Below are 14,176 nucleotides of genomic sequence, written 5' to 3'. Positions count from 1 at the left end.
ATGTACATGTTATGTTTTCGTTCTTTATTTTTAACAGATTTGCAAAAATTTGCAAAAAACAGTTTTCACTTTGTCATTATGGGTTGTGTGTAGAATGTTGAGGAAAATAATGAATTTCATCTATTTTGGAATAAGGCTGTAACATAACAAAATGTGGAAAAAGTGAAGCGCTGTGAATACTTTCCGAATGCACTGTATATGTATGTATATATACGTGTATGTATATATATGTGTATATGTATGTGTGTGTGTGTATATATATATATATACACGTATATATATATACACATATATATATATATCATGCTATGCTCCGACATGTCTCACGGTGAATGCGTGCAGCTCATTTCCACACATGTTTTGTGTTCACTTTTCCTGTCGAACATGGATAATCTATTCACTCTAAATGAGCTAGAATTAATGATAATAAATACCTTTAGTCGACTGGAATTCACTTTCATTAAAGTGCCATGTGATGGATTATTACATTTTCTTTCACACCAATTTGCACATTTTAATTGCAAATGTTTATATCACTCATGATCATTTGCAACTCCCAGGGAAAATGAAAGCATCATTTTAATTTAATCGAAACACGTCGTATAATCTTCAACAACACATTATGCTCAAATGTCTATTTGTTAAATCTCTTCAGCAGTAACCTTTTTCAGGAAACAAATGCAGTTTCATGCTGACTCTTTTTAATTCGTTACCAAGAGGAAGCTGGGATCAGATATGGAACATATCTATTATACTATGTGTTATCCTCCACGGTGACGGCTGACAGCTGTGGCCAACGGACACAAATATATTCACCAAAGTCAAAATGTCATCAGTAGGAAATCCAAGTAAGTCATTAGAGTATCACATGCTGTCTAATTACACAGGTGATAGGCATAGCCACACCAGGAGGTGAGAGTTTAGCATATACTTTTTTTAAATGCTAGTTTTACTGGCGTGATATCTGACCATATATATGAAATTATGAATACGTTCAGAGGGTTTTCCCATGCGTCAGTATTTTTTTATCATGCTCCTTATCTACTCTCCAGTCTACTTCACTGCCTGCATGTGTGCCTGTCTTTTTTAAATGAGCTGCCACCCTGTTTTTTATTGATTTGGCCATGGGGGTTCGGAGGATGAAGTCAAGGAGAGCTAGACACCCGACTATGGCAATAAATCTGTATGCAGCCATAAATGTGTGCGTGGTCGCATGGCTGAAGTAGACAAAGGATCAGGTGTGTCCTACTGCCCTGAATGCCGCAGCCTTCAACACACACACACACACACACACACACACACACACTCGTAGAAGGTGATCCGGTTCTACACCATTACACAGACTCAAATTAAGTAAATGGACAAGCGATAAAAATCATACATTTAATAACTGTGGATCAGCATTTATCCATTCAGTTAAACAGAAAAAGAATGGCAGCAACAAAAAAATCCACCATTTAGACCATCTTTTCATATTGCACCAACTAAAATCCCCCCTAAAGACATGCATTACTGTCTGCGCTTTGTTGAGCATGAATTATGTCAAAGGCTGCGTTACTATCTGCTCGTTGGAAACTAGGCCAGCCTCGTGGATGCCTCAAAAGCAATGTCTTGAGCCCATCAACTCATAATTGGGGAATGTGTGGCATCCCTCATGCTAAGCCAATCCACACGTACACACAAGGCCACACAGAGGCTGCGTCTGTGTGTGTGTGTGTGTGTGTGTGTGTGTGTGTGAAGCAGCGGTGAGACAGAGAGCGATCCAGGGCAGAGGGAGAATTTTTCAGGTTTAATGTTCCATGACAGGTGACCAAGGTTCCGTCAAGGGGAATCGGAGCCATTGTCGCCTTACGCCTAAAACACACACAAATCCCCCCTCACACTCCTCCTTCGTCTCGTCTCCTCTCTTCCAACCATTCTCTTCCCTCATATTATTTGCTTTTCACCTACTTCTTCTTCTCCTATTCGTTATCCTTCTGTCCTCTTACCTGAAGTTTAATTATGAAGTTGTTAATCCCAGTTGCAGCCTGAATGGGCTTCACAGCAACCGTCTTTGAGAAAGAGACGGGGGGGACAACAGCTCCTAACCTTTAACGCCCTTTGAGGACGAACACGGGCGTAACATCGCTTCTCTTTTGTCCTCCACTGTCTCTGTTTTATTTATGTATGTAACTCTGCTTATCGACCCAACCCCTCAAAGTCCAACCTCCCATTATTATTTCATCCTCTATCGCATGTGTCTATGTGTCTCTGTCTGGGCGCAACAGACAAATCGGGAAGAAAATGATGGTGAGATAAGTCTGTGATTGGATGGCTTGGGGGCGCAGCCGTGGCGACAGAGGTTGATGATGTATTTTCCCGTGTTAACATTCAGTGTGTGTCACCCCGCTGTCTACCTGCCCCACTTAGATCAACGGAGTGTGTGTCTGTGTGGGAGGGTGGAAGAGAGATTATGTCTGTTTCAGTGCTTGGTTGTGTATGTTTCCCATATGGGGCCGGGTGGGTACAATATTGTGCAGCAGATGCCCAGGATTCCTAACCAGGTTAAGCGCCACAATGGAACAAAAATAATCATATTTGTTGGGGTAAGACAAGAAAACCAGAGGAAGAGAGCAGGGTGGCACAGTTTGGAAGAAAAAAATAACTCTCGAGGGAAATGAGAAATCAGAATTTAAAAGGAACAAAGAAATACAAATGTGACAAAACGGTGTTGAATTGTTCTTTTAAATGTCTTTCGGTGACCCTTCAAAACAACCACCCATAGAAATTGGCAATGTTGACCTCCTTTTCATTTATTTTTGTATTTACTTTTTCAAAGGAACTAACGATGCTGTCCTGTTGTTTCTCTCCCCCACCTCCTTTTTTCCCCTCCCCCATGACCCCCTTCCTTTTCCTGTTTGTACGTCAACTCTTATTATCTCATCTTTATCCAACCCCAAACATCCCATGGCGTCCGGCCCCTCCCCTCCTCGTCGCTCAGTCTGCAAAGTGGGGTTTTACCGTTCGCTGCTGGACTCCTTGGCCTGCAGTAAATGTCCACCCCACAGTGCGGCCAGGCAGACGGGGGCCACCGCTTGCACTTGTGAGGACGGATACTATAAGATCGACTCCGACCCTCCCAATATGGCCTGCACACGTGAGGATTTATATTTGCACTCGCTAACTTCTGATTTCATGTTCAGAGTTTTGGGACTTTTTTGATTTTCGATATGTTGCCTTAGTGACCCCTTTCTAACCTCTCTTTCAGGCCCTCCGTCTGCTCCACGCAACGCCATCTCCAATGTCAACGAGACCAGCGTCTTCCTGGAGTGGTCCGTTCCCATGGAAACCGGCGGCAGAAAGGACGTGCGCTACAACATCCTGTGCAGACGGGTCTTGCCAGATGGAAGGGGCTTGGAAGAATGCGGCCCCAACGTACGTTTTTTGCCACGTCGCGTCGGCCTGTCGAACACCTCGGTCATGGTGGCCGACCTGCAGTCACACACCAACTACAGCTTCCTGTTGGAGGCTGTCAACGGAGTGTCAGAGCTGGCCAAAGACCACGCCAAGCAGTATGTGTCACTGAATGTGACAACCAATCAGGCAGGTATGTTGCGCCAGATCTGTCACCTCTGTCGAGACTTTTTATGTTTTGCCAATCACAGCCTCCCCATGAGTTCTCCAATCAGCACCCCGTCTGTCCAGTTTTTCTTTCTTTTTTCCCAGTAATCAAAATTGTTCTATATTTTCCCAAAACACACCATCACCATTGTGTCCTTTCTTTTTCACCTCGTTATTGAGACTTCCACAGACCGACCTGCAAGTTGGATTCCTGCCTGCAAATATCTCATTTTGGTAACAAAGACGCCAGATCAAATTATCACAGTATTTTTCCAACAAATCTGTCTCCTGTGTTACTTTTTGTTTCATGCACCATCCTTGCAGAGAATGAGGGAACATTGCACAGTGGAAAGCTGTTTTTGTTTGTTTTTGCATTTAGATTTGTCATTTAAAAAGCAGCTTGGTCCCCTCAATTAGGCGGCGCACTCCATCAATAATCTTTGCAGGAATCGGGGGCATAATGAAAGCTCTTGATTTGCAGGCTGAGTATGGGGTGTCGTGTGTGTGTGTGGGAGGGGGGGTTCTGCATGCCCGTAAGAAATAATAAATCAAGCTGATAGGCAAGTTTGCATGTTTATTTTAGGCTGGGAAAGAGTTTTACTCATCAACTCTGAGCAAAGAAAGAAATCTTCAGCTTGTATAATGTTTCGCACTTGTCGTATATTCATATACTTGGGAATATTCCATTATCTGCAATGCCTGAGCATCTTAGACATTCTGTGTGACGATAAAATATGCTTGAGCAAGGCACTAAACCAAGAACACTGAAGCACCGTTGCCAAACATAAAATACCACTGTACTATTAGACAATGAAAGAGTCCAAATACTCTTCATAGCTGTAAATAGTGGAAGCTTTGCTGGCTTTCCTTTTTTTAAATGGAGATTTAAATTCATATGGGCTTTGGGAGACCATTTTTATGTTTATGGGAGATATGTGCCTGTGTAGTTTATTTAATTTGCTTGCAATGAAATGGGTTTCACATGGCGTAATGATATGAGAAATAAATATGAGACTAATGCTCTCCTTCCCAAGGAGTCCATCTGTAGGGAAGGCGAGAGAAAAGAACGATTTTAAAGGAGCGTGTTTGTTCCTGTTTGTTGAACAAATGGTCCATTGGCAGACGAGTAGCCGTAGGCAGTAGTAGCAGCAGTAGGAGAGCGAATGAGATGGGCAGATGGTTGTCTGACAGTCAAGAGGACTGGTGGGCCCTCAAACTGTGTTGTCTTTGTGCCTGTCAGCGCACTGAGTGGAGTACACCAGACTGCAGAATCCATATTCAGTTTATTGGAGCTGTGGCTAGATTAAAGTTAGCCAGTCACTGGACCATGTAGAGATTAGGAATTACAGTAGATTAGATTACACACGGTTGGATGAGTCACAGACAGATGCAATGTGCTGCTCTCTGGCATGGCTGGGGTCACTTCATCCCTGTCGATGTTGGATAAATATACTCTCTTTAATTTGGGAACACAAGACATTCAAGAGTCACTGGCACCGCTGAGTTTGAGCCGCGATCAATAGAATAACATGAATTACCGAACCTGTTGTGGTAGAAAGGTTGCTGTGCACGGCACCACTGACCACATCAAACGTTATTGCCAAATTGTTGCCAGGCTTTTTGTTGCACCTAATTAAACCCAACCCAACCAGGATGTCAGGGTGGACGAACCCTCCATTGTGAACTCATCTGAACTCATATTCTGCCTTGTGGGCAGAAGCCAGCGTGGCAGCCTTTTGCGTAGTATCTCGATGCTGGTGAAACGGCGGCGGTTAAATTGAGGCAACAAACCCACTTAGTTGGGTTAGGATTAAAAAACATCATGAATTGGCTTAGAATAAGTATACTTGTAATGCAAGTTATAGTAACTTCGTGAGACTCAAATATAATAAGACAATATGGCGCTAGGCTTGTGTCTACGTCTTAATGCAAGGTCTCTTTCAAGAAATCATGATCCGACTCGTTAACATAATCTACAGAATTTGGAGTAATACTGTAATATTTCGTTTTTGGGTGTGAACTGTTCCTTCTTTTTTTTTTTTTAAATGACCTCGCTTTCGAGATTCCCCAAAGTAATCAGAACAATCTTGTTCACCGTAATCCTGAAGCATAAATTTTTATGATCAGTTTAGCATCCTGCCTCACCTCTCTCTGTTCCACAGATACGCAACGAGGACTTTGATCAGGACTGTAAACATCTGTGTTTTTTGACTGAGCTTCTGCTCACGAGGGTGCAAAGGGCCAAAACGAGATACCGAGACCGAAGTACTGAGAGACGGGGGCGCCGGCCGGGTAGGCTCAGATAGACGGAGGGAAAGAGCCGGAGGACCAGCCGTTTGATGTGTGGGAAATGGCACACTCGATATGGGATCCGTAAAATAGGTGATTTCACAGTGTCCCTGTGAAGATCTGCTGAATAATAAAGTGTTGGTAGTCATGAGGAGGAGAGGTGAAAGGCAGGAGGGAGGACGGAACAATAGGACAGGGTTAGAGGAAGAAGCTGTGAAAATGGTGGGGTGGTTGTAATGAGGCAAAGAAAAAGTGAGATTGCAGAAAGTGGTAAAGGAAAAGGGGAGGAAGAAGGAACTAGGAGAGGGTGGTCATTAAGTGAGTGGGAACATTAATCAAACACTGAAAGCTGATGCAGATACAAACATAAAAAAAAAAATGAAAGTCATATTTATTGCACTGTTTTGATGTTTTCGTTCCCACCAATACATATTGTTGACAAGGTGGCCAACTATCAACCATTAGGTCGTAGGAATTAACTTACAAAAAAATAAATCACCAAACTTGATGTTTCTAAGCCTCTATAGTTTAGGTGTTCCTTCGTGCCTTGTGAATACATCTGTGAAGGCTCTATTGGTAGTAATGAGTAAACTTCTCCTACGCAAGGAAATGTCAATTCGGTCTTGTCGGCCGATAAGCTTGATGATCATGGAACGAGTTCCCGCGGTAGCTCTATTATGCCTTTTCTTTCATGTTGTTCACAGCGCTGCGTGGTAACTGCACACTAAATGCTCCCATACATTGTTTGTGCTGTTGTGGGCTATTAATCAAATGAATCGTGTTGCATTACTTTGTGGGCGGTAAAAAAAAGATAAGAGCACATCCTGGGGCTCTGCCTATGTGTCTTTTGTTGTTAGTCATATATTCAATATAAAAGCAGTGGGTTAGCGATAGCAAGGGTGTTTGCACTAAAACTGCTAATTTGTGAGTATTTTAGCTCTACTTGTTGGAAATGTATCACTTTTAGTGACTCAGAGTAATATTTAGTTAGCACATGTACATTTGGAGTCTCCGAATGTCCTTTTTGGACATCTGTCTGTACAGTCGTACTTCAATTTGAGTCCTGGTACTTAGAAGAAACTTTATTAGGATTATTCTCCGATTTTTGGTTTCCTTGACGTATGCGTATAGCAAGTGTGGCTCAGGAGCAGCAGCCCTTTTAAATTTAGGAAAGTCAATTTAGGTATTTTCTTTGGACTGGGAGACGTTTCCAACGACAGATGAGACATTTGGAAGATTAAAGCAGAGGAGATAGGCTATAGAAAAGGGTCGTCGAGAAGCCGGCCAGGGGTCACATGGTTCATATCGTTTTATATGAAACTTCTGGTGACATATAATATGTTTTTTGTTGCATTAAACATATGTCATCTCTAACTCTTCACTTCAGAAGAAGATTGCCTTCCACCTGGTTGAGTTTGTGCACTCTGTATTCCTTTCAACCTATTATGCCTTCATCAGTCGGACGGCAGAGGAGAGATGACAGGAAATACGTGAAGAGAGAGACGGGGGAATGACATTCAGCAAAGGTCTGGGGACGTTGAGGTTTATGGTCGGACCGAGAAGGCGCCCTGGACTTCCAGTCGTCTTCCTGTTATGACTTTTATGATTTCGTGATTGACTGGAATATCCCAATATGTTGTGTGATGGATCACTTTCTAGGCAACCTGTTACCGTTGCAATTGTATGAAACATATGAGAGTGGGATGAGATGGAGCAGGCGGGTGGTTTAGTTGCAAAAAAAAAAAATGAAAAGATGAAGGCAGCTTCGATACTCTGCAGCCTTAATAAAGCCATCGCTCTCTCTTTGTCTCCCATATCCCTTTCTCTCTGTCTCTGGGTCTCTCTGTCTGTCATTCTCTGAGGGTAGTTAAAGGATAATAAACCAGGTAGTTGAAGCTCTGTATTGATTTTGGTGATGCTCCAGACACATAGTGGTCTGAGAGGCTTATGTTCTGCACGGTGATCACGTTGCTCTTATCTGAGGCCAGAGTTGTCGCACTGGAGGGCTGCACTCGTCCGCTGAATAGCTTTCCCGGCCTGTGCCTGCATGAAACGGAAGCTTCGGCTCAATTTGAAAAACGGAAAATAGCTTTTAGACATTTGGAGTTTAATGTACTGTCGGCACTCATTAGCAGATGTAACAGGCACTGGAAGGGAGTGTGATTCCTCCGTCTTCCTCTGAAAGTGTTGCCGGTGTCCCGTCTCCACGCTTCCACCAGGTCTCTCCCTCTCACTTTTTTTTCCCTTTTTGTCAACTCTCTCGCTTTTATTCCATCTTCTCTTCCGTCTCTTTCCAGCACCTCCCATTCTTTCTCTCGCTTTCTCTCTGCACGGGTGTTTCTCAAATGCGTCAGCCACTGAGTCTAAACGAGCAAGTGTTTTAAAACCCGAGTCGTGGCACTGAAAGGTGTCTCATTGTGTAAATTCTGTTCACTAAAATTCCGCCTGGGGTGTTAAATATGGACGTCGTGCGTCTGTGCCGTTTGGCATTTGGGGAAGAGGAAAGGTTAGGACTGAGAAGGAACGAGCAGAAATGATGTGATAATTAAATCCGTTGTTTGGAAATGTGCTCCAAACATACACAGAATTGCTGCAAATTGAAAACATTTTGGGTTTGCATTTAACAAAGCAAGTCATTTTTAAACAACAATTTTGGGAATATTCTTATTTTCTTGTTTATTTTTTGGAAAAACATTTGACAATTATAAATGATAGTGTGTGTGTATATATATCCTCTTTGCAGATGACATGCTAATATTATCTTGCGTATACACAGTGCTGTATATTTAAAAGCAGCAGCCAGATTTTAAATGTAAGTTATAACTGGAATGGCACATCAACTTTATTTTTAAAGCCCCATATCAAAAGTGTGTAAAACAGAGGGCTGTACAATCTGCACACAACCCTATATTCTATTTTAATTAAATGTAGGCTGGCGATATGCATCCATTTTCGGTGGATTTAAACTTGTATGTTGGTGTATTGTTACCCGCTAAGCTGCTGGGAAGAGAAACCCTCTCTCATCATTGCATCCCAGCCTTTCTACCATTTAATCGTTGTGTGTGTGATTGGTTCTCTGGTTTCAGGCTTTTAAGATGTTGCCGATAACACTTCTGTGCAACCATCCACTCAGGATACAGTTACTGTGTTTGTAGCAATGATTTATTCCCTGTGGAGTTCGGCTGAGGCTATTGAAACCAAAACGTTGTTTAGCATTTGCAGGAGGACCACACACACACACACACACACACACACACACACACACACAGAGACACACACTGACACACACTATCGGGATGTTTCCTGAGGGAGCATTTTGCCTGGTGAAAAGCTCTTTATGTGACAGAGAGTCTCCAACTGTCCCTCTGAGAGATCGGCCAACATTTCAGGTTACAACTAGCTGGCTCGACGATTGATGCACACGACTGAGCTCACTTAACATCCGAATTTAAAGAATAAATGACCAAAAATCCTCGAATGGAAATTAAATTGTGCACAAACCCAAACTAAGGGAAGGTTTTCTCCTGTAATCTGCAGACTGCGCCAGATGTGTAGAGTCACCGGTGGCTTCAATGGCTCCGCTGCCAGCAGCTACTGAATAGCAAGAAATAAAGGGGTAGTTGAATTGGGCACATGTGGATCTTGTCGCCAGATTGCAGACAATTTGTGTTTCTTTCAGAGGCAAAGCTGCTTCGGTCCCAAAAATAATCTCAGTAGTTGAGATGAAGCTCAATGGACTGTGCCAAATAACCATCGAAGAACTTTGGTAACTTAACAAATGTGAATTCATGAGAGGAAACTCTGGGGGAAATAAAATATGTTGACAAAAATTACCCAGGATGACAGAATTAACTCGGCAGCAAAGACCGATGTACAACACTGTGTACTTCCTAATATAGTACCCACCCCCATCTCCTCTTTCCATCATGTTTTACATTTTTGGGTCTTTTTTTATAATTTTCTTCTTTGATGTTTCAGCTTCCGTTTTTAATATTTCATAACGTGCAACAGTCACAGCCAGCATTACAACTATCTCTGTGCATGTAAACAGCAAAGAATGAGGTGTCTTCAAAAGAGGGATGTCTTATAGAGGCTGATGGCACCCAACCGGTTTAACAACGTTGGCACCCGTTCTCTTGTGTTTGAACTAACTGGCATGCTTCATAAACGGTTGGACGTGTACGACTGTTCCTGAAATTGTATTATGTCTTTTTTTTATCTTTGTGTGTGTGCAGCACCATCCCCGGTTAGTGTGGTGAGAAAAGGCATTTCGGGGAAGAGCAGCATCTCCCTTTCTTGGGCCGAGCCCGACCGCCCCAATGGCATCATCCTGGAGTACGAGATCAAGTATTTTGAAAAGGTACAACAGAATGTGGCTCCTCATATGAAGCTACGTGTCTCTCTCTTCTGGCCTTGGGCATCCTGTGGTTTCTGAGTATTTTTCTAAATATCACATTATACAGAAGTTTACACAGATTGCCTTGTATGCATGAGTGGATTTTGTATCCAGTATACTGCATGTATTATGTTTATTAGCGCCACCATGCAGCCTTTGTCCACAGGTACGGTCACCTTCCTCGTAGTACCGTTTGACTTTCACATTGCATCCTCCTGTCGCCAATGGAGTGCGCCACATATTCAATGTGTTAAATTGCTGGAAATGTGTTCACAAAGATTGCTCAAATTACATTCAATTTAGCTTGAAGTGCCTTTTATTTATGTAAAGTGGCCCCTCCAAAAAACCTCCGCCTCTAAAAAGACTCATTTGACTGAGCGATAGCTGCATCGGTGTTTTATTTCCTCTCTTTATTTTCTAGTTGGATTTGGGTGGAGGCAGGAATTTGATACCTCTATATAGCTCATTGTTCCTGTGCCCTTCTTCTTTCTCTCTTCCGTCGTCTTTTCTGGCAAGGTCAGAATAAAGGTATACAGGAGTTTGTGGTCGGTGGTTAGCTAATGGCTTCTGGCTAATGGAGGGGGCATTTAGCTGTGTTTTTAAACCTGATGTGGTTACAGTTCAGAAACTGATCCTTACACACACACACACACACACACACACAGTTACACAGTAGCACTCACACACGTACTACTATAGCTTATAGGGATGCAAAGATCTGCCTTTTTCAGTCAAGATACCGATACCGGCGCTTTGGGTATCGGCCGATACCGAGACCTGGTCCGATGCCAGGGTTTGATGAATATGCCGTATGCATCACTGTGTGGAAGTGACTGAGCACTTTCTTTTATGTGTAAAGGCACATCAGGCTTGACCTTTTTTTAATGCAAACTATAGGTGGATTGGTCGACCCCTATATCCGATCCAGCGATTTTAATTGTTTTAATATCGGCGCATCCCTGGTAGCTTAGCCACAAAAATGTACTGAAGATGTGCAGGCAAGAAGACTCAAATGTGTAATATCTGCACCAACCTCAAACCATCAACCCTCCTCTGTTTCTCCCACAGGAGCAGGACTCCAGCTACACCATCATCAAATCCAAGGAGACCGAGATGGTGGTGGAAGGCCTGAAGCCCTCGTCGGTCTACATCTTCCAGGTTAAAAAAACTAATAAATAGGAAAAGGCATTGATTAATAATGTGAGGACAGAAAGCACTTTAGTCTGAGACGAGAAGAGGTAAATAAGCAATTTAAACAATGTAGAGTCAGTGTCAAATGTGTGACACATGGCTGATATACATTTGCATTTGCTGCATTACAGGTGCGAGCCAGGACCTCAGCCGGCTACGGAGCATTTAGCCGACGCTTTGAATTCCAGACCAGCCCTTACTGTGAGTACACCAGAGAGAGAGAGGGAGAGGGAGAGAGAGACTACAAGTTCAACTTGTACGTGACTCCCACCTGCTTTTTTAGGGGGCTGCGTCAACAGCAGGTGGCAGGTGGGCTTTTGTGTGTGGGTGTACTACTTGTGTCTAATCCCGCCTCTTCCTTTGGCAGTAACTGCGACCAGTGAGCGTGCTCAAGCTTCGATAGTCACGGTGGCCATCACGTTGGCTCTGGTCCTACTGGCGGTCGTCGCTGGATTCCTGCTCAGTGGACGGTGAGTGCTAAATAAACACCTGGAGGAACACGGATGCAACCAGGGAAGCAGGATCTCTGTGTGCAACGTGTGAGCACATGAACTTGCGTGATATGCCAGGAGACGTCTTCCTTTTCGTCCAGTGGGCGCCTGTGGCTTGTCCAGTCAACTCAAGATGGGCGGTTTCGGTCCTGTGAGTGCGTGTGAATGAGCGTTTGGATTGGACCCCGATGAGCGGGTTGGCATCCGGCCCTCTGCCATCACTGTTTGAATATGTGAGGGAATGGGTGAACGTTGTATAGTGGTCGTGATGCTAGGAAGGTGCTTTACAAACCATGCTCAATTTCAGGTTCATGCTTGTGTTTTGGTTTTCTCCTCGAACGTGTCTACATGTTTTTTGTTGTAGATAAAACACCTTCATTTCCCTCAGTACCTCTGAAAATGCCTGTATATTCACTCTGTTTTGAAGCGCTCAGTTTTAACGCCTGCCTTTTTAATTAAGCCCTCCTCCAAAAAAAAGCCCAGTTCCCTCTGAATCCTCAACGCTCTGCGCCATCGCCATCTTCTCAGCATCACTGCAGCAGGGAACTCTCTCTCTTTTTCCTCTTGCTCTCTCTCTCTCTTTTTCCTCTTTCTCTCTCTCTCTCCCTCCCTCCCTCCCTCCCTTTAGCTGCACTTCTCCTTGTGAATAATGTTGTGACCTTATGGAAGTCCCGGCGGCTCGTTTAAAGGCACCGTTTCGTAACACTGGCAGTTCTCTGTGAATTGGGCGTGTTGATACTTTCACAATATTTAAGTACTGCCTATACCTGATGAATATTTTTTTTTACGTCATGGACATTTCTGGGACATTTAAATACTTTCCTAAATCTCTGCAGTGACACTCCTCCATCGTTGGAGCAGGGGACATTTTTGGACGATGACAATTAACGTTGCTTACTTCAGGGGAGTAATGGCGAATACATGTTCCCCGCATAGAACGTCGTTGCTCAGCGTGAAACCTCTGAATACAGATATTATCATGTTGAAAGGCACAGTGGTCATGAGCGGTTCGGAACCTGTGGATGAATGTTAGCTCAGTCGGACGATATCCACTTGTCCTTCTGCTGATGAGCAAAAATGAGCAATATCAAATCTAATTTGTGACCCAGATTTTTCTGTGTTGTGGAGCGGCACTATGGGATTAGATACATGGCTTTAGGTTAGAGATTTGTAATAGGTCAGGAGGATTAAGGGTTTTAGGTTCTGGCTTCAACGACGATGCACACAACCCAGTGGAATCTTCCCAAGTCTGGTGTCACAACGTTGCTCCATTAATTTAAAACATTTTTTTTACAGCAGCATTTAGCACTCTTTACGTTGCACACTGCATTAATGTTGGATCTGCAAGCCTCCGCTCTCACATGACCTTCACTTTATGGTGTCCTGTAAATGGTGCCACCAATCGTCTGGTGTCCTTTTCACACATGCACACACCCACACTAGATACATGAATGCAAATATCATGCTATCAAACACGTGCAAAAGTTGCCAGAGTAAATGTATTCAGCCCCCTGTTCTCATATGACCATGACAGACGCTCGATACTCTTTTATTTGTCTGCAAAAGTTAATTAAACCTTTGCCGGAGTCCATCTTTGGAGACCACATTCCACTGTGACATGTATCTCGTTAAGTTAATTAACTGTTACGTCCAAAAGCTTTTACTGAACCATAATTAAAACGGCTGAGGGCAGTTTTACGAGGGCCGCAGTCTGAATTCATGCAGTTGCTGGACAGAACGATGGGATGGATGGACGGTGGGGGCTCTGGTAATGCTCAAGGATTAAAGAGCAAATCGGGAAAAGAACATTGGTGATTTCGGGGATGAGGATCGCTCTGGTTTCGTGTGGGGGAGGAGAGATGGAGGAATGCCAAGTTTTCCAGTGATGGATTTGGAACACAAGCCCCTCTAACCACTGTACCCCCCCCCCCCCCCCCTCCGCCTGCCTGACCCTCCAGACTACACGCGCGTGCATAGACGCAGCGCACATGTGTACACAGACGCGCATGCATGCGGATGCGTGTGCTGTACGCATGGGTTAACACACAGACACACACATGTAGGAAGTATGAGGGTCTGCTGGGCATGAGCGTGCTCAAACCCCTAGACTCAACAGATCCGGCAAAATAAGCAGCCTTGGGCACACACACACACACACACACACACACAGAAACGGACTCCCCTCCCCCAGACTATCCAGCTGTGCGCA

General features: G+C 43.8%; 1 protein-coding gene across 1 annotated transcript in view; it reads left to right on the top strand.

Annotated features, from left to right (window-relative positions):
- LOC130205218 (ephrin type-A receptor 5) overlaps positions 1 to 14,176 on the top strand; it is a 68,396-nt gene that overhangs the window by 33,712 nt on the left and 20,508 nt on the right. The window contains exons 4-9 of the mRNA XM_056432442.1: positions 2,981 to 3,136; positions 3,248 to 3,586; positions 10,125 to 10,249; positions 11,354 to 11,443; positions 11,608 to 11,677; positions 11,844 to 11,946. Coding sequence (XP_056288417.1) covers positions 2,981 to 3,136; positions 3,248 to 3,586; positions 10,125 to 10,249; positions 11,354 to 11,443; positions 11,608 to 11,677; positions 11,844 to 11,946 — 883 coding nt within the window. The remainder of the gene's footprint in view (positions 1 to 2,980; positions 3,137 to 3,247; positions 3,587 to 10,124; positions 10,250 to 11,353; positions 11,444 to 11,607; positions 11,678 to 11,843; positions 11,947 to 14,176) is intronic.

This window comes from Pseudoliparis swirei, chromosome 15 (genome assembly GCF_029220125.1).
Source record: "Pseudoliparis swirei isolate HS2019 ecotype Mariana Trench chromosome 15, NWPU_hadal_v1, whole genome shotgun sequence".
NCBI lineage: Eukaryota > Metazoa > Chordata > Actinopteri > Perciformes > Liparidae > Pseudoliparis > Pseudoliparis swirei.
Note: the sequence above shows the minus strand (reverse complement) of the source record. Positions and strands in the feature narration are given on the sequence as shown.